General features: G+C 46.6%; 1 protein-coding gene across 2 annotated transcripts in view; it reads right to left on the reverse strand.

The window, feature by feature from the left end:
- Nucleotides 1–446: 446 nt before the first annotated feature.
- The window catches only part of LOC144120693 (gastric triacylglycerol lipase-like), a 30676-nt gene continuing 3520 nt past the window's right edge, over nucleotides 447–27602 (reverse strand). Inside the window, exons 2-9 of one of the 2 annotated variants that reach the window (XM_077653341.1) lie at nucleotides 20588–20801; nucleotides 15030–15141; nucleotides 14087–14237; nucleotides 11650–11742; nucleotides 5563–5718; nucleotides 3746–3817; nucleotides 3449–3517; nucleotides 447–866 (exon numbers count right to left, since the gene is read on the reverse strand). In XM_077653341.1, coding sequence (XP_077509467.1) covers nucleotides 558–866; nucleotides 3449–3517; nucleotides 3746–3817; nucleotides 5563–5718; nucleotides 11650–11742; nucleotides 14087–14237; nucleotides 15030–15141; nucleotides 20588–20801 — 1176 coding nt within the window. In that variant the 3' untranslated portion in view covers nucleotides 447–557. Of the gene's footprint in view, nucleotides 867–3448; nucleotides 3518–3745; nucleotides 3818–5562; nucleotides 5719–11649; nucleotides 11743–14086; nucleotides 14238–15029; nucleotides 15142–20587; nucleotides 20850–27602 lie in introns of both variants that reach the window. The other variant, XM_077653340.1, reaches the window with a different exon arrangement.

Raw genomic sequence — 27602 nt, forward strand, 5'->3', positions numbered from 1 at the left:
TACACGGCTAACGTGGTTGAGCTGAAGGTCGTTCAAGGTCATTCTCCGGCCTACGCGACGACTGCTTTATCTAGCGTAGTGAAGCTTTTCGCTTCAAAACAAACGGAACTGAAATCGCTGTTATCGAATGCGGTATGCGAGAGAACACGCACTGCTGTATAGTGTTGTGTGAAGTGTCTGGGGCTGCCAGTTAGGCAAGCGGACGATCTGTGAAATCGTTTCCAACGTACCTTCAACGTGCGCGCCGCACGTTTTGAAATCAGTGCTATACGGCTAGTAATAATAGTAAGGTGTGCAATGTTTACCGCCCCACAGCTTCACATGCGCTATGTGGAACACCGTACTGGAGAGCCTCAGTCGTCGGGATTCGATCCCGCGTCCTTGGGCTCATCAGCCGAACACCATAGCCACTGAACCACGGCGAAGGGTAAAGAGGCTAGGAACAATTTAACAAATAAAGTGTTTATTGAATGCAAAACAAGCTCGCAACTTTGGAATCTTCTGAAACGTACTCTCTCCGTTCGCGTCAGCATGCTCACAGCAAGCAAGGCCGCATCTTAGGCTGTGCTGCCGCTGCTGCAGAGCGAGCAGGAATCACGAGGTGCCCGGTAGAAGTGGTGCACGAGGGTTCGGACGCTGGCCATGGCCTTCATGACGGGCTCGTAGACGAGTCTGCGCGCGCCCACGCCCACGGTGAAGTCGAGGTGCGTAAAGCTGGGCTCCTGCACCTGGAAGTCTAGCACCAGCCGCGGTAGCCGGTTGCGCAGTTGCGACACGTCCTGCGGGTCCGCCAGCCAGTCGCTGCGGCTCCAGTACAGGGCTACGGGCGCCGACACCCTAGACAGGTTGTACTCCGGGGGCGTGTCCTGCGAATGGGGAGTCGCCGGGCCCACTCGAGTGCGTTCGTTATTCCTACCAGTGCCGAGGGAATTCAGATTCGCGTATTTTGCCTCACAGATGGCAGCACTGATCGCCAAATCTGCAAACCTTACGGTGACTTGTAGTCTAGTCTGTAACTACAGTCGGATGCAACTCAAGAGCGCAGCGGTTATTCCCCGTCAAAGGACCCCCTTCCAGCCAATGGCGTCGGCCGATTCTCATGACACTGCATGCACACGCCGGTATGACAAACCAGGGAGTGGTATAGATGAAAGGGGAAAGTCCGCTCCCTCCATGGCCGGGTATAGACCCCTCACACCATTGTGGCGCCGCTCTCTACATGCATTGTCATGCAAGCAGGGTCATGAGAATCGGCCGACGCCATTGGCTGGAAGGGGGTCCTGTGACGGGGGAAAAGCTGCTGCGTTGTTGAATTGTATCCGACTATAGTCCTTTTTACGTATTGAGGGAGGTTAACGGTAGAGTGTAAAAGAATAAAAATGAAGGAGATTCAGCTCGGTTAGGCCAAATGCGACATAGGTGCGTATATAGTGCATAGTTGTACTTAGTGAAATCGGCGAGTGGGCGTCTTAGTGCTAGAGCACTAAAACTGGAGGGGACACTTAAGCTCCACCGTAAGTGTATGACGCGATAGTGTTAATGAGCGAGTGCCAAAGGAAAGTGGCGCCATCTGTTGTTGCTTCAGTGCGCACTCAATAGATGGCCACTGTGCTCATCGATTATCACGTATCTGCCTGATACGCGGGAATTCTGCGGCAGTTCGGTTGACCGGCAGTGGGACTGAAGGGCAGTTGGGCGATGTGAAACAGCAACGTCGACGGAAATTGATTTCCAAAAGATAATTCAGGTCAAATGATATCATCCGTATCAACTGAATGCGCCAGCTCGCGAGAGGACGCCTGTCGAAGGACCATCCGTAACGACGCAGTAATCGCCTTATCCCGAAGCCATATGTTCTCAAATCTCAAGAAAAGTTGTAATCCTGTCTAGTGTGAGTCCCAGTCTGCAGCAGTCACTGATCGAATGCGTGTGAGCATGCAAACATGCAATGCGGTAGCACCAAAAGTGCACCCAACAGCTGAAAGCAACATGTCCGTACGTGATTGTCTCAAATCGGTGCATAGTTCTTTAGACATGCAGATGTCTTCGGCTGGGGTACAAGTCAAATCCAAAGCTCCTTCAAAAGTGGGTGTTCATTAAAATTTCATACCAGAATGTCCAAAATTACCAAAGTTAAATCACTAGTATATTCGGTTACTAATAAGCGGATCAGGTTATCGGTGCTGGCCACTGCATTTTACGGTTGACCCGTAGCTGAAGAATATATGCGTTGATTCAAAGGAACTTACATAATTAATGTCTTTCGTTATGTTTTGATATGAGACTCATTTGAAGTCCTGTAATTTAGTTTTTGCTTCTGATGATGAGAAGCTGTTGACGAACTTGCCGGACTCTGATCACCTCTCTATAGCAAGACGTTGTTGCAGTAAGCTGGTGAGAGGCGTTTTCGTTCGGAGCTTGCTGTGGAGGAAAGAACTTTTTGTTTTCGTTTAGACATGATCTGCATCCAAAGAAGGAAGCATATATTGAGTTCCTTGGGTGGTGAAGGTACGCGAAAATTGGGTTTCTAAACATGGCGAATTTTAGTCCGAACCGTGGATATAGTGCTATACCAAGGAGGCAGCTTCCCTGACACCCCTGGAGACTACGCAATAAGAGGGTTGCCTCATTATCTGTGTAGATGGACGGTTATAGCATGGCGTACACCACTTTCATGTGCCTCTATATTCAACAGCACGTGCGCGCTAGCAGCTGGTGGTAGCGGTATTCGGTAGCAGTGTACAGTAGCACTGTGGCCAAACACACTGATTCAGGGCAACGCGTTTTATAGAGCACCTTGTCAATGCGATATCCCTTAATCATGAAGGAAAAAAAACTGAATTTGGCTGTCGTCCTGCCGCTGGCACAACTTCGACGACGGCGATCATGGATGATGGTGATGATGGCCTAAGCAGCAAACGTCTTTGCTCTTTAGGTCAGCATCACATCGTTAAGGTCCCGTTCAGCGGAGAACTCGGCGTTGCAGTTGTCGTGTCGAGAAAATCGGGTTTGGTCAAGGGGATCGTGACGTCACAACCCCGTGCCCTCGCGCGAATAATTTAAACGCCCCACAAAGACTTTAAGCCGAATGGTTGAGCCGGGTTCGAACCGCTGCCCCTGGTTGTGAGCCGCGCGTGATGCCCCTCGACCACCGAGGCGCGTTCGTTCGACTTGGTTGAAAGGAGGCCTTGTGTGTCTGGTGGTAAATAAAAAATAAAATAAAGAACATAAAATAAAGAACATTGTCCGTGTCTGTGAGGTGATATGCAGAGAGTAGCCCAGGCCACTGAATGGCCCCATTAACGCTATTACTTCATACCTTTAAGGCGGAGCTTAAGTGTCTCCCAAATTCTTGTCCTGTAGGTCTGTCCAACTGCTCCGTGAGATTAGGGAGTCACGGAAGTGATCTTATAGACAGTACTGATAGAAAACGCGAGAATTATCTCACCTGTCCATAGAGGACTTGATTCCTGGTCGTGCCGAAATCAAATTTCTGGAACCGCTCGCTCAGCACCAACTGCATCAGAAGCGACACGAGAATCGGTACCAAGACGACAAATATTGTCACAAAACAAAAATAAACATCAGGAACTTTGTCTTTTCGCCATTCTAGTAGCGACGGTGATTAAGAACGGTGATAGCTGTGCCGCGCTTCCTTTTGATGCGCTAGTTTTGAAGCCTTTTTATTGCGCACAACTCGGCACATGTGCGAACCCACGCGGACAAGACATAGTCGGCTTCTTACCTGCGCGTAGTGTGCCATGTTTCTGACCGAAGTGCCTGCTGGCGTGTGGCTGACGAGAACAGGTAGCCGAGTCTGCACAACACCGGAGCACAATCACAGTTTTAAAAGACGGCAGCGGTTAGGACGCTCGGCTACTGATCCGGAGTTCCGGGGCTCGAACCCGACCGCGGCGGCTGCGTTTTTATGGAGGCAAAACGCTAAGGCGCCCGTGTGCTGTGCGATGTCAGCGCACGTTAAAGATCCCCAGGTGGTCGAAATTATTCCGAAGCCCTCCACTACGGCACCTATCTCTTCCTTTCTTCTTTCACTCCCTCCTTTATCCCTTACTGTGCGGCGCGGTTCAGGTGTCCAACGATATACGAGACAGATACTGCGTCATTTCCTTTCCCCAAAAACCAATAGTTATTATTAAAGACGGAAGCCATTTGTGTGCGCAGCATGTGCTCACGGATGTGCGCACTGTGCACGAAACATTTGATGCGCCACTCGGAGTGCTTTTAGCTCTTCTCTAACAGCATCACGAGACCTCCGCCGCCTCCAGGTGGTTACAGGTTTATTTAGCATTGATTTCTGCATTGATTCATACATCTGCAACTTTTACAACGTTTTCTCTGTGCATAGTAGCAAGTCAGATCGCAAATAACCTGGCTGGGCTCTACAATGTCTTTCAATGCATCCTGTCTTTTCCTCTCTTTTTTTTCAGTTCTGAAGCTCTGCTTTCGCTTTTTAAGCGGCAACCTTTGAGAATATTCTTTCTTAGGAGTTATGATAAAGGATGTACTTTTCCTTGTTTAATTTCTTTTATTCTCCTTTTTCAAGCAAAATTGCTGCCGAGGAAGTTTTCGCGTTGGACGGGTTCAGTGACGAGCGTAGCAAAACATGCAATGACGTCACTGTGTCATGACGTCACAACGTTACGTGGCATATTTGAAGCCGCAAAGTGTACGAGTGTGCAAGGTGTCGCAAACACCGTCACTTTGCACCTGGACTACACCGAAACCAGCATTCCATTGCTCGCCACATGGCCGTCATTTGACTTCCAGGTAAACCACACATGGTTGAGAAGAAAAAAAAAGGGGGGGGACTCACAAACAACACGGACGGCGACACGGGCACACGTACACTTCGTAGTTCGGCCTCCGCCTTAGTACACGTTTTTCCGACCTTCCACTTTTTCGCGGTGTATTCCAACTTACTCATTTGTCGGCTATCATCATAGTGCTACGCATTCGATTCTGGCTCATGTTGTGGCTAAAGCCCTTCTATTGGCGCCGCTGTCGGAAGAAAACGTCATGGAGGAACTTTAGCTATGGCCTTACTTGCGAACGCCCTTCTAAGCCTAAAATGGCGAACTAGCATCACTGTGAACAAGTATCTATAGAAGGCTTTTTTCAATGATGCTTTTGTTCATATTTGAGCTTTGTCTTACGGCTATCAACTTACGCTGCCGCCTCAATATGGCTTCTTCGACAGTCATGCGCTTTTTGATCCCGCTTCTCGCTAAAAATTCCCACCTCCCATTCTGTGTCTTTAATACTTTACTACTAACCTATCTCAGGGGCTGCTGCCAACGAAAAATGTGTCCGGTCCAATCTACTCCTCCTCTCTAAAGGTTTATTTTATTGCCCCTCTTCATCTATTCTGTTCTCTTTGATTTGGTAGAGCATTTTCTGCCTGCAGTTCTTTGCTGTGGTACAGGCGTATGTGCTCTGCCAGTATACGGACTTGAAAGTATGGGATCAATAAGTAAGTAGATCGATCCATCATTCAGTCGACCGACCAAGCGACCGATCGATTGATCAATCAGTACAGCTCGCCTTGTTCAGCTGAGGTCCTTCCGGTCCACAAATGAAGAACATGACGTTCTCGCACAGGCCGCGAGACTCCTCGAACGAGCACAGGGTCCCAGCGATGAGTTTCATCAGCGCGTTGCTCGGCAGGAAGTCGTACTCGCCGAACAAGGCGAAGACGGCCTGCGTGCACGAGTGAGCTAGTCCAGCAGGCGGTCCGTTTTTACATGTATAGTTATCATAATCATCAGCCTGACTAAGCCCACTTGTGGGCAAACGCCTCTCTCATATTCCTTCAATTAATTCAAATGAAATCACATCTTTATTTACATTATCCAGATGTTATGGGCGCAGACAAAAAGCTCACATTGGAGCTTTACTGCGCGCCCCGCCGCGGTGGCTCAGTGGTTAGGGCGCTCGACTACTGATCCGGAGTTCCCGGGCTCGAACCCGACCGCGGCGGCTGCGTTTTTATGGAGGAAAAACGCTCAGGCGCCCGTGTGCGGTGCGATGTCAGTGCACGTTAATGATCCCCTGGTGGTCGAAATTATGCCGGAGCCCTCCACTACGGCACCTATTATTCCTTTCTTCTTTCACTCCCTCCTTTATCCCTTCCCTTACGGCGCGGTTCAGGTGTCCAAAGATACATGAGACAGATACTGCGCCATTTCCTTTCCCCCAAAAAAACCAATTATTATTATTATTTACTGCGCGCCTGCGCCCCCGTACAAGGGTTCAAGCTTTGGTCCTTAGCCTTTACACTGACAGTAACATAAAAAGGTAATTTCACTTGAGGAGATAATGATCGAGACACTGTTTACAGAAAAAGAAAATGAAATATGCACATAAACATCGACGCAATAAATTGAGACATAAAAAGTTGATGAGATTAACGCAAGGAGTTCAGTAATGAGGGCAAAACATAGCTCAGCATTTGACGTCCGTAATTAGTCCGTATCTGTGGAATGAACCATTCTTCGGGATTTCGTGTGGCATGAGTGCGTATCTCTAAGTTTCAGCTGAGCCAACTTCTTAAGGAAATTTTGATGGATATTGCTTTTTTTTTACACCGCTTTACTAGAGTGCATGGTACTGAATTGTTCAGGTATTGGGGTTGTTCGGAAGGAATTAAAAAGAGGCCTAGTTTTGACGACGCCCTGTCCCTGTCTTTTGCCAGCTGCGGCCTCCCTATCCCCTCAGGCTTCTTAATATCATCCGCCAAGTTAACTTTGTGCTGCCCCTTGCTACGCTTGCGTTCTCTTTGAAGTAGTTCACGCCAAGCAATCCGAGTCGAATTATAAAAGCATCTCACTCGTAATTAAGAACAGCTCGTGAATGGCTCGCGGCCGTCACTTCAGGAGTCGTGGTAACACGCCAGCCGCACACCATTCTTACACGTGAACAGATTTGAGAATCAGCGACTGATTTCCTGTCTCAAGCAGACAGCTGGCTTCCATCAGCTGTCGCCGCGTTGTTGTGGCCAGAAGGCTGCCGTCGCTGACAACTGGTGACAATCAGTGAATCGGTACTCGGCAGCGGCTGTAGCATTCCTGTAGACGCTAAATGTTAAATGCGGTCTCGCTCTAATGCGAGAAGTCCGTGACAGTCGCAGAATGCCAGGGGTTCAGAATGAATCCAAAGACCTCTTTTATAACATGTGTAAAGCCTAGGCGCTGCATCGCGACGGTAAAATCAGTAAATGTACTACAAACTAAATTAGAATAATACTATAGACTTGCCTATCTTCAGAAGACTGGTTTGCAACAGGGCGATGAAGGTAGAAAGACGAAGTCGTTGTTAACTCTTTTTTGTCATAAAGTAATCTTTTTGCAGGTCTATTAACACTTTGTACTTACAAGCGGAACAAGCTACGTTAGACTGTATCAGTGAACAAGTGACATGTAGTACTAAATGCTCCAACAGTCAAGGGCCAAAGGCACTCGCTAAGCTGACACAAGGTCATTTTGCTGGAACTAATAGCTGTTTTAAAGAAATTACCAAAGAGTACATTTTTTCCCTGCTTTCAAAAGACAGTGAATCGTTGCTTGTTGTTGTTGTTAGTGGCCAATTATTAATAAAATAACATAGGAAGACAAAGATGTTGCTACCCGCGGCGTCTGCCATCCAAACCTGAAGCACTTGAGCTGCGACTATCGGTAATAAAAGGACAGGGAGAGGGAAAGAAGGGGGGTGGGGCGATAGTAAGAGAGGATAGGGGTAGGGGGTAATATGCACTATGTACATACAAAATATGGAAATAATCGAATTCACCCCAGTACAGCATTTCTTGAATCAGGCTGCGTTTTTATGAAGAAAAAACGCTAAGGTGCCTGTGTGCTGTGCGATGTCAGTGCACGTTAAAGATCCCCAGGTGGTCGAAATTATTCCGGAGCCCTCCACTACGGCACCTCTTTCTTCCTTTCTTCTTTCACTCCCTCTCTTATCCCTTCCCTTACGGCGCGGTTCAGGTGTCCAACGATATATGAGACAGATACTGCGCCATTTCCTTTCTCCAAAAACCAATTATTATTATTTTTTTTCCTGCCGTTTTCCGCATTCCATTTCCATTCTGTCTGATTTTATGCTCCGGCCTCAAAATGTTTTGTCATGTTCAGTGACCGCCAGTCAGGCAAACGAATGCGGCGAAAAGTAGCCAAATGGGCAGCTATCAGCTATAATCGCAAGTCAAGCAAGTGAAACTCGTGCATCAAAAAAAAAAAACTGACAGTGTTCATGTATTTCCAAAGGTGTCTGTGCGACGGCCAGAATATTACTTGATTTTTCCTTTCTTTTTCATTGGCCGCCGCTGTGGCTCAGTGGTTATGGCGCTCGGCTGCTGACACGAAAGACGTGGGTTCGATCCCGACCGCGGAGGTCGAATTTCGATGGAGGCGAAACTCAAGAGGCCCGTGTACTGTGCGAGGTCAGCGTACGTTAAAGAACCCCAGGTGGTAGAAACTTCCGGAGCCCTTCACTACAGCTTTCTTTCTTTTTTTTTATTCGAGAAGTGTGCCATGAGGCATAAGTTGAAAAAGGAAAGGGGGGGAAGGAATGCACGGGATTGGAAGTTAAAAGAAGGAGTGAAGAACCGTTGCGCTGAGGTAGTCGCAGAGGTTGTTAATGAAACGGTTGTCCATTGTTCACTTCACGAAGTCACTTTCGCGGTTCCACCGCAGGCCCACCTCCCTGAGGAGCCGTTTTCTGATAGCAGCCGTCGCTGGGCACGTCCACAACAAGTGCCGCACATCACTACGGCGTTCCTCATAGCCTGAGTCGCTTTGGGACGTTAGACCACCATAAACTAAACTATCTTTTTCATTGGTTTCTCTACCAAGTCCTCGGTAACGCTACGAGCTTGGTTCCGAATAGGGCTCCAAATATAGCAAATACCAACAGACTAGCTGCCTTGTACCGCTAAGTACAGGTAGCGGCAATATGAAACGGAACATAGGAGCGCGTGGCATCCAAGCTTCTTCAAGCGCTCCGGCCGAGACCCGGCGAGAATCAGCAGCTGAGGCGTATGCGCAGCAAGCATGGGCGGCTGCTCTTTCCGCGCATGCGCCTTGTACCGTCCATTCTCGCCGGCTCTCGGCGGCAGTGTTTCGCGACGTGCGGAGGCTCCCCCGTGTTTCCTTTCATATCACTGCAACCTGTCCATCGTAACGTGAGCGGAAACAGTGAGATTATGGTTCCGATCATGAAAGAACAAGAGCAGGCTGTTAGGAGCAGCCAGCATCGAAAGAGACAAATACTTCCCTTACCAGTGCTATTTCCGCTGTCCAGCCTCTCCCCTGTACCATCTAGTCTGTCCACTCCAGTTCCCTGTCTGTGCCTAGCTCTGAATGAGAGTGCATGCCAAATAACAACCTCGACCTTATTCATTAGCTTGCGAAATAAAAAGACTTCATTTAACTGCCTCGAGGTGTACAGGCGAACAAGTTCGAAGGCTGTAGCAGAAAAGAAAAAGCCGAAACCGCTTTCCACGTGTCGTGTTTTGGACCTATATGGACCTCCTTCACGCCGCGACGTCACGAAGATGCGGTGGCGCTGATGTCAGCAGCGACTTTCGCATGGTAGGCAAAACAGCTACCGCCAGCCGGTGCCTACCGCAGCTGCTGCAGCTACCGGCAGCTGCATCATGCCTGCGCACTGCAGAAGCAGCATGTATTGATCAGCTGCGTCACTGTTCGATCCACGTAGTAGCATAAAAAGAAATTTAAATTAGCCCCGATGGGCTTCTCGCGATAAATACCGCATTAGTAAACTGGCTAACAGTGAATGGGCCGAGGTACTAAAGCGCGAAGTCTGGGATTCGATCGGCACTGCCACTCAATGTACTTAATAGCATGTAAGTTACAGCGTTCATTCACCTGAACATCAGCATAGTACGCTTATAACTGCGCAAGGAAAAAAAGCACGTATGTAGCTGCGCACGCATTTATCACTTTGAGCCGGTGTTCACGGGGCCCCCGCCGGCAGGTTTACTCGCCCCCAAGGAATGCGTTCTTTTGTTAATAGCACAGCATGTTTTAATGGCACGTTTTATGGCATTTGATATTTACTTGAAAGTGTTTCTTAATATGACAGACGTAATTATTTGATTCGAGTAGAAAGAAATCTGGCAAGTTCATGCGCGGTCAGGTTGGTGTGCTTAGAATAGCGTACCTTAAGTGTGCTAAAAGCCACATGCTTTTTCGTTGCATCATGCATGTGTCATGTTTCATGATGCAGTCCGTGACCGCGAAGCTTGTTTGGAAAGAAGCAGCCGCAGGCGTGCTACTAACAGACGTGTCGAGATTGGGAGGGGGCGCGGCAATGAAAAGTGTTTTCGTTATTTATGCACGCGATATGAAACTAAATTTGGTGTAAATATGAAATTGCGACGCTAGTTCCAATAATGCCTTTTATTTTTATCTATACCTGGTGCAGTTCTTGGGTAATTATAATTAATACCCTCGTCAAGTCACCTCAAGGTCTTAAATAATTGAGTAGAAAGTGCGCAAATTTTTTATGCCAGCATGTTCACAAAGCCCTGTTCTGCATATGACGCTATTACTTCTTTTTTTAGATGATCATGTACTTATGCATGCATAGTTACGTGAAAACTTTTCTTACAAAAATAACGAACATAATACTCCACGTGTAGGAAAAAAAATCGAGAGATAAATTACACTCCTCAACGTCTCAGGAATCGTTTGCGGCAAATAGAATCATTCTATTTTCATGCGTTACGAAATTACGAAGGTGTGAGTGATGCCAATCGCAGAAAATGTTAAAGGCCAGAAAACGAACCTTAACGTTTACTTCCACGTTTTTGGCCTCTTCGCTTGCGCTTTGGTCAAAGAAATGCGGCCCTGAACTCAAAGAAAACCTCAAAGAAATTACCTCACAATTTTTGACGACCAGCATCTCGAAAGCGTACTTTATAAATTTCTACTGAATATTAAGCTATAATTTTTCGTCGCGAAACAGAACACCCAAGGGCTAAGAAAGAAAATATATTTCCTGAAATCAAGAATTTTCACCAATTCGACCAGTTTAACAAAGGGAGAAGTCGGCCTGGCAGGCGCGTGATCCTGCGGATAAATACAGCGCTTACGCGGGACAGCTAGAGGAGAATGGGGACACGACGCTGTCCCCACTTTTCGCACAGCACGACACCTACGTATGTCAGCAGACGGTGAGCGCACGTCTGCTCCGCCGAAAGAACGCCAGCACATCCTCTCACTACTGTCCCGAAGTAAGATTATTCTGGCTAGAGCAGAGTGTCAAAAACTTCCAATTTTATTCAATGCCTAGCGTAGAAATGAACGCCAGAAACGCTTTCTGTTTACTACTAACCATATATACAATACACAGTGGCGAACTATTTCCCTGAATACGCCGCACGTGGCCAACGCGAGCTGGTGTACTTCAAGAAATTACTAAGCTGTAAACATCAAACATTGCTGTGATTCGCAGAAACTGAAAACGCGCCTACATGCCTTGAAAACCCGCGCTCAACGCCTCTCCGCAACGACACTCCCTGGCCTTTTGCCTACCACGAGCCCGCTAGCGACTGCAGCGCCACCTCGTTTGTTTACAAACATGCAGGAGGTCTATACTCATACTCACCCCGGCGTTCTCCACAAATGGGGCCAAGTAGCGTATGGGCGACCTCATGTGCGTCACTGTGGTAACCGGTCCCATGGCAGTAAACAGTTCGATCTGCGCCGAAGAAATCGGTCACTTTGATTTCATTATGCGCTCACCAGGTAACGCTAAACGTCAGTCTAAAATGAATGTCATTGAAATAAAGCGTGTGCAAGCATCTAACAATAACGGCATAGTCCGTGTCAGTTTAGACCACTTTACGGAGCCTCAAGAGAAACTGGATAAAGCCTTGAAGTTGTCGGGTATGAGGACATGAGTGCAGCTCTCAAAAAGATTTCTCCACCCAAAAGGGGACACCAGCTACTTCGAGGAATCTGCAGATGCGTGCGTTCGTGCAATTACCTTGTGTTGCTAGAAGCTGTATAATGCTTGTTCATCCTCACCTTAGAGGCCATCTTAGAGAGAAGCGCTCGGCAGGATTACTGTCTCTGCTTTATCCATTTTCAAGACGCCTTATACAGGGTGATTTTTATAACTTTACAAAATTTTGTGTTGAAAACTCTGAGATATATCGGTGCGGTCTGTATAGATGGATTGTACAGCAAGGCGAACATTATGTACTTTAATGGATGAATCATCAGACGACCAATTAAACTAAATTAACTAATAACTTTTGATTTTTGATTTTAGGGGGCAAGGTCAAGAAGCCAACTCAATGAGCTTTCAAATGCGCATTTTTGATTTGCGGTATTTCGAACCAAATTGCCGATTTAGAAACTTTAAAACAGGGCCCACCTTTGATGTTGACGGCCATCAATTTCGCAATACAACCTCTTCCACAAAAATAAAAAGTTAGTTAATTTACGTTAATTATTCGTCTTAGGAATGATCCATATAAAGCACATAGCGTCCGCTTTACCGTACAATCCAGCGCAAAGACAGCACCGACGTATCTCTCACAGTTTTTAAAATAAAAGCCTGCAAAGGTTTTAAAAAAATCACCCTGTATAGCATGACGTCACCGCAAAGCATTCTGCTAAAGTGCCCGAACATGTCCGGCTTTCTTGGACAATCAGCAACTAGCGCCATCTGTTGCCGCGAGCAGCAAACACCGCGTAGCTAAATAGAGATATTTTGAACTTTGAATTCTAAGGCAACTCTTAGAGTCCCGAGAGATTCTGGGCGAACATGTTGCCTATTCCTCCTGGCTGCAAAACCGGGCCTATAAAATACTTCTTGCACTCACGTACACGAGCTAATTCCGACGGCCATAAACAAATCATTGACTGTACGGGAAATTCAAAACTCCCGCGATTACTCTGAGTCTTCAGTGCCGCGTGGCATGTCGTGGCAGCCGTGAAAACTAGACGTGTTTGTGCAGATTTCCTGGGCTTGATATGTAAAGTATGACACGAAGAACCGTGCGGATATACATTGCGTAACAAATGAAAATGAACTAAGTTACCAAAAGACAAGGCATTGCTCATCTGGGGCCCATAAGAAGCATATATACGCAGTCTGGGTACATGAAGTCTGAAAACGTAGAGCGACTGTAGAGATGCGAGGACGGGTTTTCTAGTTCGGCTTGAGGTATTTCATTATTTTTTTGATGTGCGGTCCCCAGCGTGCAGAAAAATAGGAAGAGCTCATGACAACCTCTCCGAGTTTTGTGGGTTTTTTTGTTTTTCTATATAATTCTATATAGCGCGCAGCTCGTATTTCAACTCCATTCGACTACTGACATGAGTCAAAGACACGTGCCACTACATAGCCACCTGCATGACGCCTACAGACAAATGGAAGAAGTTTCAGCTACTATGAATATATGTTTGGAGAGTGCAGTTACAAAATAAACCGAAGCACATTCGCGAACTCGCGGGCTCACATTACTAAATTTTTGCCGATATAAAAGAAACGTCTACTTTAAGAAAAGCTAAGTGTAATGAAAAGGGGAAGCCTTAATCTCCAGAAGAAAATTGTGGTAACTCTGCGAATCTGCATCAAAATGAAATGCCTGGCTTGTTCATTATTAAGATTAGTCGCCGAGTTCATTGAGCACGTGAATGGCTGGATGGAAAAAAAATGTGTGCATTCACTGTCGAAAGGATCATAGTTCGATGGACGAGCGTATGCAAACGGCGGGATTGATTCTTCAGTAAGAACAATAACAAGCCCCTCGATAATAACGAAACAGGAAGATCTATTATGCTGATTATGATTAGGGCAGGTTTGGCCAATAAGCGCTCTTACACAAGGTATTTTCATACACAAAAATGGGTCGAAGACACATTTTCAAGCATTTCAGCCCGCAGAAGCCGGTAACAAGGCCAGGGGAAAGCTTGTACCCTTTGTATCACCGGTGGGTGCCTTGCCGCGCTCGGCATCAAACCACGCAAGAAGATTCAGAGGCTAGATAAGTTGCACGAGAACTAAAGACGTTCACACCTGACCACTTTACCTTTTCGTTGTACTCCGGCTTATCCGCCAGCAATCCGAAGAGTATCATCGCTCCCTGAGAGGTGCCCACGAAGAAGAGTTTCTCCTGCCCCGTCTTGTTGAGCACGAAGTCCAGCATGGCCGGCAGGTCGTATGAGATCATCTCGTCGAAACTTCTCTCGGTACGGGAGCGAACATAGCGGCAGTCAGACGTGTCTTTCGCTGCTCAAGAAGCACTGTGAGACGCTTTCAACTTGCATGCAAAGAGTGCTCCTGCACGGTTTCTAAGTCACCTTTAGGCGTAACGCTTTTCTTCGTTCGAGGAATACGACAAAAAAAATACGTTTTACCCTTCCATTGCATGTAAAGGCGCTAAAAGGATGCACAATTTATCGGCTCATTAACACGCAATGATCAGTTTTCTGCAGGTACTTTGCAGTACTTATAGCACTGATTTGTCCTAACCAAGCCATTTAAGAGCAGGCAGTTAGCTGCTTACCGGGAAATATTCCTTCTTGACCTCCCACTCTTCAGCATTCGACCTGCATGTACCGCGAAGTCAAAGCTGACGAAGATCGTCTTATGCTCCTAATATAAGCCGCGTGGTCTCATTGACGTGCACGTGACTGCGTTCAGCTATCGCACGCTAGTGGTTACTGTCACGTCTTTAGTTAAGCATACCGTTGCAGTGTCATTTGCATAACTGCCTTTGGTTAAGCAGAAGTGTCGCAAGCAACTCTGCGCGAGGAATATCCTCGGAGCTTAACGTCCAAATTCTCTTTCTCAAGAGCTCCTCACAGCTTATCGTTCGATGTCACATAATGAGAGTGAATGCATTCTATACTGACCCTTAGCGTCCTTTGAACGTCCATATTAGAGACGACGACATTATGGTTGATTAACAAATAAGGCAATCGCGCTCTCAATAGCGAATTAATTCTAGCGTGTCGTGACGTTCGCCTCACCAAAACTCCCAGAACTCCTTCTGGTCTCTCCTGTAGCGTACATGGCGGGAATACGTGTTGCCTCTCACATTCCCGAGCCAGACGTCGTACCCAGCGTCAGCCAGTATGTAAGCTGAAAGAGGAATACGAGATAAGCATCAGACTTATTCACTGCATTCCAAAAATACCCGTCAAGACTCAGTGTGAACACTCGAGGCCGATTACTATACAGCGCGGTTAGGTCTCTTTTCACTGGTAAAATATGTGAACACATAGGCTCGCAGATGTTTTGATACTCAAACTTACATTCGTCTCAGGCCACACGGATTCAAGTGCCGTAGTTATCACTTGGGAGGCACAACTCTCCGGTGGCTGCTTTGTCCACGCCACGGCTCGCTGTTACGAGAACGTGTGCTTTGTTAGTGTCTTACAAATATCCTCCCGCAATGCGCTCCAAGTGACCATATTCTAAATTTATTCTACGCGATGCTTTCTTCATAAGAAAGAGTTGAAATCATAAAAGTCTGTAGGCCTAAAGGTCCAAAAACAGGTCTGCGGAGCCCTCCTACGAGATGACACCACGGTTATGTTCAGTAACACACGTACAAGCAGTCGTCTATTTCGTGCTGGTGGTCTCGAGCAATTCTAAGAAGGCAGCAAGGCTAAAGTTCCTCTCCTGGTGTTAGGTTGCCTTCGCCCCTTCTTCTCTTGTGAATATACAGTCTTTGCCAAAAGTAACCAGGCTCCGTGGCTTGCTTCTAAGTCGTATGTTGAAGCTATTATGCCAGACCTCAAGCTCTAAATCTCTGTATGATAAGGAGAACCCTTGTCCTCACCTTCCGAGAAGTTTTTTTTTTTATATTTAGAGAAACCGTAAGGTCTCTACTATTCCAATTTGAAGCAGACCATACAGCCTAGTTACTTTTGGCAAAGGCTGTACCTATAGAAGCATGCGTGCTTTACAAGGCGTACGTTTCCGCACAGTTGCGAGATATTGCTCGGTGGGTACGCGGTCCGCTCAATAAATCAGCCACTCATCCCGACAGCAGCGCGTACGAACCTCTCTCAATATGTGCACAGAGAGCGGGACTTATGCGTTGGGTCAAAGTATGCCTGTGTACTTCCCGCCGCATATGACTTCGGGCAGGAGTTCCCCCTTAATAAACAGCCGCCGTGTTTCACCTTAAGTTCATTTTTCCCTCACCGCGTGACACTGTCCAAATGAGCAGGCGCACACGATTGATCACGCTACATAGCGTCCCACTTCCGTCACGGAACGCTCCAAGCTGTCCCGTATAGCTACGGGAGAGGCTACGGGAGAGGGAGTCACGATTTCGCAGCCGCCCCTTCCACGCACGAATCTTGAACACGTACCCGGCTCCCGGGCAATTGTGCGCTCGGTAATAGCCGCATCGACAATTCTGCGGGCTCGGAATTGCAGATGAGCATGACGCTGTAGCGCTGAAGCTGTGCCTTCCCCGGGCTCGGTTGCCGGACGGAATACGGAGACAAGCTCCGGCTCTGAGCTTCAGGAGTTTCGGTTAGTTATGCTGCGCTTTGCGCGCTTGTTCGCTACTGCTGGAATGAGCCCGTTACGCGAAGGTTACGTTTTTCAAGGTTGATGCAGCTCAGCGACAGGGCGCACAGTTTAAAGACCCGGTTATTCGCTAGCTTTTTCTATTATTGCCCAAGCAGTGAAAATTTGGAATAGAAGTTCTGAATGTTCCGGATTGCGGCATTGACACCTAAGTTGCAGAAATGTAAAAAGGCATGTGTTTGATTATTCCGAAAGATAATGTTACCCAACTGTTAATAACTAGCAAATTAATTTACCTTCAGCGTTCTCAAGCGATTAAAATTAGCAGATATTTGCTCCGGCACACATGCGACACCAGCAGCACACTTCAGTACCATTCCGTAACCTGCTGGTGAAACACGGCACCTGTTGAGATTTTACGTCTTTTCACCGGGGCGCATTACTTTTCCCGTCAATTATTTTACAGCATGCCTAATGAATCTATGGAAGGTGACATTGCTTTGATAAATTAGCTTGGAAATGAGGCGTGTGCGATACTGTGAGAATTAATATTTTTCCGGCAAAAACTGAAACAATTGGAGTTAGTGTAATAATTATTGTAGATGATAAACGAAGTACTGCACTGCTAAAACCAACAAATTGGTATAGCCTGCTAGGAGAAAATATGGTTCACTCCTAACGCTTTCATTGTCATTGCAAAGAGGCACAGAAGTGCTTTCAAGCTGCCCCTGTTGCCGATGTTTATTCACTTGGTTCATAATAAATACCTCCTTCACCCTGTCGCACTGATTGAAAGGTTGGTGGACAGACATACAAAGCGCACGTCTTTCCAGGACGCCAGCTCTACATTATATATATATATATATATATATATATATATATATATATATATATATATATATATATATATATATATATATATATATATATATATATATATATATATATATATATAGTGTGTGTGTGTGTGTGTGTGTGTGTGTCTGTGTGTGTGTGCGTGCGTGCGTGCGTGCGTGTGTAGTTTTACAATGTCTAGTGTGACTGCCTCAACTGTTGCCTCAAGTTTATTTTCCTTGATGGAAAACAAACTTGAGACAACAGTTTACAGAAAACCCACAAACCCACACGAGATGGAAAACTAACTTGAAGCAACAGTTTACAGAAAGCCCACAGACCGACACCAGTACTTACGCTCCCAGAGCAGTCACCTCGACTTTGTAAAACCTCCATCGCTTACAATCAGTCCCTACGTTTCCGTAGGATTTGCTTGATTGATCAATTAGCTTGAAGAAACAAAGTATTCACTAATATATCTCCATTGATCAACATCATTGAAGGACCCCTTGAAGTAAGAAGGAGAAAGCTAAGGCTTAATTTTTTTCATAATATATATTACAACAGGATTGCTATTCCTAGGGATAAGCACATTTTTCATCAACACTACAGATCCGAGTGGGTTGATCATAACCGTAAAGTGCGCGAATTCAGATCAAGAACCGATTTGTTCAAGATGTCGCTTTTTCTCGCACTGATTGAGAATGGAATGCTTTGTCTTCATTTCTTGTTAATATTACTGACAATGAAGTGTTTGCATTGTCATTGTGACTGCCCTTCTAATAATTCTTGTTGATTTGTACAACCTACCCCCCCCCCCCCAACACACACACTGTAATGCCACTGTGGCGCTGTGGGTAAATAAATAAGTAAATAGTTCGCGAGAGCATGACGTGTTTGGCTGCTTAAAAAAGTACATAGCGAAGTATACGCTTCGTTAAACAAAACATTTTTATTTGACTCGACGGAGGACCGATCTTTTTCGAGAGTGATTTGTCTTCGCTGATATTTCCCCTTTTATACGAGTTGGACTCAGAAGTGGTGAGCGAGAAACTGATAGAGAGTACAGAAATAAGTAGATACAAGTGAAAAAAGTATGCAAGTAAAAATAAAGAAATAAGCATAAACAGGAAAAAGGGGGCCCACACACAAAAAAAAGTGGAGTGTCTGCAGAATGTGTAAGGAGCAGGGAAATACAATATCCAGATGGGGACACCTGCTTTGACAGGCACAGCATGCCTGCTTATTGACAGGCATGTCGCTGAGCTGAGATGGGCGACAGCCAGCGTGCGTGACCGTCCAGCTACCTTCGTGGAAAAAAGGGGGAACTTATCCCTCCTCCCGGCCGCGAGTGCAGGGGGGAAAAGAATTTTGACTCAACAACAGAAGAAGCAGCAAAAAAAGAAAGAAAACCTGTAGTAGTGGTTTTTTTTTTCTTGCATTCTGCAATGTTGCATCCGTCGCTGGTTTATCGCTGGTTTAGCGGCTGAGGCTCGACTATGCGAACACAAAAAAGAAACAAAAAAGAAGAAAAAGAATGGAGGGCAGGTACCGGAAGGAATGTTCCCAGAGTAGCCAGAAATAATTGTTTTTTGTGTGGAAAGGAAACGGCGCAGTATCTGTCTCATATATCTTTGGACACGTGAACCGCGCCGTAAGGGAAGGGATAAGGGAGGGAGTGAAAGAAGAAAGGAAGAAGGTGCCGTAGTGGAGGGCTCCGGAATAATTTCGACCACCTGGGGATCTTTAACGTGCACTGACATCGCACAGTACACGGGCGCCTTGGCGTTTTTCCTCTATAAAAACGCAGCCGTCATGGTCGGGTTCGAACCCGGGTACTCCGGATCAGTAGTCGAGCGCCCTAATCACTGAGCCACCGCGGCGGCAAAAGCTATCTGGTCTTATGACACTAGAAGATGAGACAAAGGGAGGGCAAGTAACTACACGAATGTCGCATGCAAAAAGGGGTATGACTTCAGCCGACGCAGTCAGTGGTGCTTTATGTATTTTCGTAGGTCTCTGACCTCGGAAGAGAGGCGAGGGTGCCGTGGCTTTCGTTAATGCCCCGTTACAGTGTTACATTTAAAAAAATAAAATGCGATTCTCTTTGCTCGTGCTCACGAGTGTTTTTGAAGTCACTCTGTAATATTGTTACTTTAACTTTATCAAACTCATGGCCTTTCTCGCGGAGGTGTTTTGAAAGACGGAGGTCGGGGAGCGATTGTGCATGTGAGCGGTGGTTGTAAACCTGAATCGGAAGGAATCACTCTTGAGGAAGATCGGTCCTCCGATCGAAACGTGGAGTCAAATAAAAATGTTTCCTATAGCGAAGCCTATGCTTCGCTATATATAAATATATATGCAAAGTTGAGAAACGCTTCATTTAGACAGATTTATTTGGAGTCGACATTTCGGAGAGAGCGTGTCCTTTCTCAAGAGTGTTGAGAAAGGACAGGCTGTGTCCGAAGCATAGCCATTCTTGTGGAGGTATTTATATATAGCGAAGCGTATGCTTCGCTATATATAAATATATACGCAAAGTTGAGCAACGTTTCACTTCGACAGATTTATTTTGAGTCGACTTTTCGGACAGAGCCTGTCCTTTCTCAAGGGTCCTGAGAAAGGACAGGCTGTATCCGAAACGTCGACTCAAAATAACTTATTTATTTTATTTTATTTCAATACCCTAAAGGCCCAATGCGGGCATTACATAGGGGGGGATTCATCAAAGAAAACTTGAGTCCACTATAAGTCCACTTGAGTCCATTATAAAATATCTGTTATACAAAATAACTGTTTATTAAACTTCTTAAGAATTTTATGCGCCTCTCGCCTTTCGTCTCTCTATCCCTACCCCACGCAGAGTAGCATGTCAGCTAATTCTTCATGCCAACTAAAATCACTGCTTTTAAATAAAAAGACTTCTCTTTGTGTGTCTGCAATAAGTCCACAATGGTGGTGGTTCGGCCTTGTTGGTGCATATGCATCACTTCAGAGCATCTACAATTTAACCCGGACATTGACAGGCAAGGGCGAGCGCTATGCAATACAGGGCGAGCGTTAGAAGCGAACCGCCTTTTCAGGTTGAATTTAGTCTTTAGTACTGTGCAGTGCCGAAGCGATGAGTTGAAATAAGCTTAGCAGGTAGTTCTTCAAGAAAACGTAATTTCTTTGCGCACAAAAAAACAAAACGGCAAAGTTAGCGTACGCAGACTCTGGTCGGGATAGTTCATGACCCAGTCGGCGGAGGACCCGAGGAGGTAGTGCAGCAGGAAGACGGTCTTCTTGTCTCGGCCGTGGGGGGCCTTCTTGGGGGGGCCCTTGCGACCGGAAGGCAGGCGCTGCACCGACAGCACGAACCCGTCGCTCGTCTCCACATCGTACTCCTCCACGGGGTAGCCCTTGTCGACGATGATCTGCGACTGCACACCGACAGGAGGTCCAACATGGATGACCCCGTAATGTCCCGACTGTAAACATTAAGCAGCTAGGGTTGCAATAGCTACACTGGATTCGTTCATACTTCACAGAAACCAGAGCAAGGAGAAAAATAATAAAAAAGCTGAGCGTGCAACGGCTTCTGTGTTATGTCCTTGGTGTTTCTGTGCTGTGTTCTCGTTTGTGTGCTGCTTCCTTTAAAAAAAGCAGAAATATTCGCGGTAGACAACAAAGAAGAGCTCTGTGCAACTCTCCAGCGTGTTAACATTAGACCGATTTAGCGCAGCTGGTTAGCCGTGCGGCAAATACGGTACGCGTTACAGTTGCTACCGTTGCCAGATTTGCCTGACCACATTTGCCGTACAGTAGCAGTTGCCGTAGTTACCGTCTCTGCCGTAAGGTGGTGATAAAAATCTATAATGACGTACGAGGGCACAGCCGGTAACACTTGTACCGCCTCCTGTAAATAATTACATGCATGTGCGACAAGGCTGCGCGCATGCGCTGTAGGCGCTAGGTTCCGGTGTATCACTGGCACCTGCACAAACTGCATTGGAAAAAAAGGTAGTAAAAGGTAGTAACGGCTGCTGTTACTAGCTTTTTTAACAGTTACTACCTTTGTACTATCTTCTTACGACCTCGTTACTGCCTACATTAAAAAGGAGGTAGTAAAAAGGTAGTACTTACGGCTGTTACTATGTTTTTTGACTGTTACTACCTCTGTACTACCTCATTACCACCTCACCGAAAGCGGAGGTAGTAAATGCGGCTGCTACTCGTATGACACCACCCAGAACGAAAGTCGGTGAAATGCGTACAATTCGAGGTATATATTACGACGGTTCGAATACACCTGTCACACTAGCAAATTTAATGTCACCAAATTTAACCTGACTAAGAGACGTGTGCAGTGAGAAATCGTATGACAGCACTAGCAGCGATGTACAACGAACGGTTGCGTCAAAATTTTGATACGAAAGTCGGGAAAAACTGCCGCCACCTGAACGTCCGCCATTGGTGCGCTCCTGCTCGGCCCGGGACATAATAGCCCGCGTCTTTTCTTTCTATCTTTGCTCTGCTATCTTTCAACTCTCCTACTTTCAACACGTGGCAGCGATTGTGGCTCACCTTGAGCCAGTGAGCAGGCCCGTGCACTTTTGTTTTCATTCTTCCTGACAACAACAACAGCAGCAGCAGCAACAGTAGCTCCTGCTCACACACAGATATTAAAGTTACTTTTGGAAATATAGCGGAGTGCTTGAAGCCCTCCGGCACGGCTTGGCCCGGTATTGCCCTGCCTCCGGGATCGGCCGTGGACATAACAGCGCGCGTCATTTCTTATCTTAGCTCTCCTACTTTCAGCGCGTGGCAGCGATTGTGGCTCAGCTTGAGCCAGTGGGCAGGCCCATGCACTTTCTTTTTCATTCTTCCAGAAAACAGCAGCAGCAGCAGCTCCTGCGCACACGTGGGGCGCCCGCCTATGCGTTAGTAACGGACTAGTGAGCCCGACTACCCTGGTTTCTTTAGGATGTTTGTCTATTTCTGTGAGGGAATTACCCTGATAATGTCCCCTGAAAGCAACCTGAAAGAAAAAAAAATTCAGTTGTGAATTACTTACTTGGCATGCGCAAATTCGAAGTCAAGTTTCACGTAGAGTGAAGCTTTACATACCATTCTAAAGAAAAAGGAAACGTGCTGCGAAAAAGATTTGGTTTCTCTGGAGACTGGACCTTTATGTCCCCTCTTGCTCTGCTAGAGTGCAGCACGCTACAGGAAGGGTCAACCTGACGTGCCCTTATTGCCGTTACCGTGCTATGCATTCACACTAAGCTGTACTTGGCACCACGGAGGAAAAAAAAAACTCAGGAAATAGCATCCATCGATAACCTTGAAGCCTAGTCATAAAAAGTAAAAGGAAGAGAGTTGGTCTCCCATCTGATCACACCACGTGACAGCGTGTGGTGATAACTAGCACTGCTGTGCGTGCACACGTGGATCGTCGCGTCAAACTCACTGTAGACCAAACTCTTTGCTGTAGGCGTCCGCGCCAAGCGCACTAAAACATACCAACACAATAATATTAGATAACATTAGGGACTGACTCAGAGGGCGAAAAACAAGGGGAGGGAACGGCTTCACAAGCACGTGGCTTGATTAAGCCGGCCGCGTGACGTCACGCTCTCTTCGGAGTTTTCTTTTTTTTTCACAACATGACCAACACTATATGCGTCATTTCATGAAGTTATGCCCAATTATGATGTGTCAGAACTGTCGTTGTTGCAGCGTACGAATATCTCCTTTTTTAAGAGTTTATGAATGCAATGTTTTCAAACATTGCAAGATTTCACTTTAACAATAAAAAAATCCGCAGATCTCCCGTCGGCAGGCAGGCATTTTTTTTTTTGTTGCTGTCAACGTTTTTGATATCGTCAAAAGCATTACCCATCACTTTTCTATGGCAGTCTTAACTGCTCGATGGGAACGATAGAAAAACTTCAAGAGCAAGAATTTGCTACACATGGACCAGAATGGACAATTACCGTCAATATTTCTATAAGAGTACCTTACAGTTTTCAGTATTGAAAATTTTTCTCCAAGAATGTTGTACATGACGGCTGCCACCACAAGGTGCGCGGCGCTGCACTCTCTCAAAATCACAGCGGGAAATTCAAATGTTCGGTACATCTCATCGTTTCTATGAGCGTCAAAAATACCTGGTGTGAGCGCAGTCAGCATTTTATAGGTCAAATTTTACAGCGACGAGGCTTAGAATCTCTCAGAACTGCAGAGTTTTCTCAAAATTGCCAATTTAAGACATCCCCAATGAGTTGCGCGGTGTTCTCTACAGGCGGCCAACAGATGGCGCTAGCCGCTTCTGTCCAAGAAAGCTGAGCACGAAAACGCTGATGTACTTCTGACGTGATGCTATTGCGCTAACACCAGAAACTGTTCGTTAATCATGCACTCTCTTTTGCCTTGCTTGCGCGCACGTCGCTTCCCTTTTAGTACCTCATCTTATATCTCTTAATTTCACTGCCGTTTTTACCAGCATCCGCTAATATGGCGAAACAGGCTCTGCTTCCTTTAGGCTTAGTCCCTACCTTTGCGCAATATGCCTGTATCGCGCATGTTCCATCTCTCGAAGGGAGCTTACCTTCATCGTCTTACAGAGCTTGCAAGTTGCAAACCTTGTCTTCCCTCCTCTTTGCACCTCAGATCACTTCTACGAGACACACCCGAGAAATCGTGTTGACTCCTAAACTGGCACAAATTGCAGATCTGTAAACTGCACATGTAATGCGAAGGCAAGAAAACCGCTGGTCCTTACGGGTGACGGAGTGGATTCCAAGAGAAGGCAAGCGTAGCAGGGGTCGGCAGTAAGTTAGGTGGGCGGATGGGGTTAAGTAGTTTGCAAATATACGGTGGGCGCAGCTAGCAAAGGACAGGGTTAATTGGAGAGACATGGAAGATGCCCTTGGCCTGCAGTGGGCGTAGTCAGGATGATGATGATGACAATGGTGGTGGTGGTGGTGATCATGCAAATGAGGACGATTTCCCGTGAGACTACGAAGCTGGCGCCCAGTACACATTTACGCTCTCATCTCCCTCTCTGGATCTTGCACGCACTAACATGTCTTCCACGTAAAGAGGAAGTTAGCAAAGAAAACACGTGAAATAGATTCACCTTTGGATCGCTACATTGCGAGGACGGCGCCCGTACCAGTTCGCTGTAAGTATACAAAGGAACTCAAGAGCGCTATATAAAAAAGGCAATGTATAGCATACGTTACAGCCTGTCTCGCAAAGACGTAACATTATTCCCCTTCCTGGCTTTCATTTACTTTTTTTCTATCTCTCATGTATTCGTGAGTGTTCCCCCTCATCCCCGCACTGAGGGGTCACTGGTTCCATTCTCATTCGCTCCTTTCAACGCTACTGGAAGATTTCGGAAGAAAAAGTGCTGAGAACAAACAACGGCACCCCTAAAAGTTCTTCAGGATGAAGGACGTCTATTCAAAAAGAATGCAGCGCTGACGCGTTTTAATCTAGCCAGAACAGTTTTCTTTTTATCTCTTCAGCAAGCGAAGGCTGCTCGCGTTGTAATTTATTTTATTCCTTACATTTCGAAGAGCCGAGGAAAACTGAAGGAACCTGTATGGAGTAAAGCGATTTAGTTCCCTCCTTGAAGATTGGATGTAGCCGTGAGCTTATACGTGCTCTATGCGCTCCTCTTGCCCATCAAGGCATTTGCACGACAAAGCTGACTTCCTTTCACGCCTTTGCTTTTTATTTTATTTTATTACTTCCTATTCCGACATTATATTCATTTACATTATGTAGATTCCAACATAGTACCTTTACTTTTTGTTCTATTATTCAATTACGACCCTATTTCACCTCGTCTTGCGAGATCACACCCCTCTGCTTTCTCTCATCGTGCTGATAACGTCATATCGTTCTTTTCTTTTAATTTTTTTCGGCACTCAGCTCCCAAAGCCCTTGCCCGTTACAAAAAGGAGCACAAAGAAGGAACCAAAAGTACGTGCACAGTGAAACAAAAAAGAATAAAGTCATCCCGCTCCTGAAAATTTAAAATTTAAATTTTCCCGCCCTGTGCATTCTCGGATGTTCCTAAAGTAAGCGCAATTCTCTCGGGAAGAGCGCGTCATCGCCAAACCATGCACATGGAGCGATGTTACGATCCTTCGTACAAAAACCGTGCAGTGCGGCAGAAACTGTAAATATGGCGCCAGCTGGTCAGTTTGGCGCCAGTTCCGAAGGAAGAGCCATATCATCATGATTTGGTCACAAATTTAATCATAGGGAATAATAGTTTGCAGCTGTCCAGAGGCCGGCCTGCTCTGGCTGGCGAATGACGGTGCAGTCAGCGGTACGATGCTCAAAGAATCGCCCATGTAGACTAATACGGGCCTACATTCGCGCTCATTATGACGCGCAACGCCCCGGCTGCGACCTCGCAAGCGTCGTGTTTGTGAACAAAGGTGGCGCTGCGGTCGGCATAGCCGACACTGCGCCAAGCGACGCTGCCTTCGAAGCCAACTCGCGTATACGAATATTTCAGAGCATGCGCGTCGCTTTTGGATAGAAACATTTTCGCTGATGCCCGAAGAGTACATTGTTCTGCACTTTTTACACCTGTTTGCCGTGCGGAATTGCCAGTTGGAGCTCTGCATCGAATCCCTCTCCGAAGGAGTTTCTCGAGAGTGTACATAATAATTGGATTTTTCTGGGGGGCGGGGGGGGGGGGAGGAAATGGCACAGTGTCTGTCTCATATATCGTTGGACACCTGAACCGCGCCTAAGGGAAGGGATAAAGGAGGGAGTGAAAGAAGAAAGGGAAAGAGAGGTGCCGTAGTGGAGGGCTCCGGAATAATTTCGACCACCTGGGGATCTTTAACGTGCACTGATATCGCACAGCACACGGGCGCCTTAGCGTTTCGCCTCTATCGAAACGCAGCCGCCGCTGTCGGGTTCGAACCCTCTCCTAGGTTTCTCTGCAAACTTCGAATTCGCATTCCGTGGGTTTCTGTCGACACGAGGCAGACGACTTTGGCTCCTAGTTGACAGCTAGTGACAGCGCGGCTACGGCGGGCGAAAGCGCGAGGTATGGGGAGAACCTAATCGTTCACAGTTCTCAACTTCTGGCCCATACAGCATACCAGTGCAAGATATACAGGACGACGCGAAGCAGCTTTTTCACATGACGAGCCTTGTGATGTGCGTCCTGTTTTTTTCTGGCCAGTTAATTCCGGAGATCTTGGAAATTACTTTACACAACTGATATATCTACTTTTGAATAAGGGAAATGCGATCTGATAGCTGCACAAGCACATACATGCACACATCTTTTCCCCCAGCTCTAAACGAAATTTACCTTCACTATGCTGAGCTATAAATAAGTCACTTTGCTTTTTATTTTAGAATTTGCATTCAAGTGCGCGCCTTCTGTTTTCGCCAGGCTCTGATCGACCTGTAACGGGGAAATTCCGGTATCTCTGAAATAATATTGCGTGATATTGCTGAGATCCTAGCGCCGTTGAATCGCTCTTTAGGACCAGGGTTGAAATGACATACTTGATGAAGCTCGCGAAAACTAAAATAGGCACAAAACTACGACCCGCCGCGGTGGCTCATTGGTTAGGGCGCTCGGCTACTGATCCGGAGTTCCCGGGTTCGAACCCGACCGCGGCGGCTGCGTTTATATGGAGGAAAAACGCTAAGGCGCCCGTGTGCTGTGCGACGTCAGTGCACGTTAAAGATCCCCAGCTGGTCGAAATTATTCCGGAGCTCTTTACTACGGCACCTCTTTCTTCTTTCACTCCCTCCTTTATCCCTTCCCTTACAGCGCGGTTAAGGTGTCCGCCGACATGTGAGACAGATACTGCGCCATTTCCTTTCCCCAAAAACCAATTATTATTATTATTAATTTCTTATGCTGGGAGCACGACAGAATGCGAACGAGTTACAGGCGTTAATTGATCCTTGCACTGTTCGCCACGCGACCGAATAGCAACCATGCGGTTAAGAGGCTCATACTAACTGATCATATTTCGATGCCGAAATGCAAAGCCGAACCATCACCGAACTTCTCCCGCTCCTCAGCCGCTGCCCATCGCTTTCGCCCCTGCAGTAAACTGGTGGAAACTTATGCTGCTTCCGCCTTGCGGCCCAGCCAACCACAACGCAATTTATCGGCTAGCCACGAATTGTCTCCAATAACACGGAAACTTGACGCACCAAATGCGGATGGTCCCGCCCTTTGC

This window comes from Amblyomma americanum, chromosome 2 (assembly GCF_052857255.1).
Source record: "Amblyomma americanum isolate KBUSLIRL-KWMA chromosome 2, ASM5285725v1, whole genome shotgun sequence".
NCBI lineage: Eukaryota > Metazoa > Arthropoda > Arachnida > Ixodida > Ixodidae > Amblyomma > Amblyomma americanum.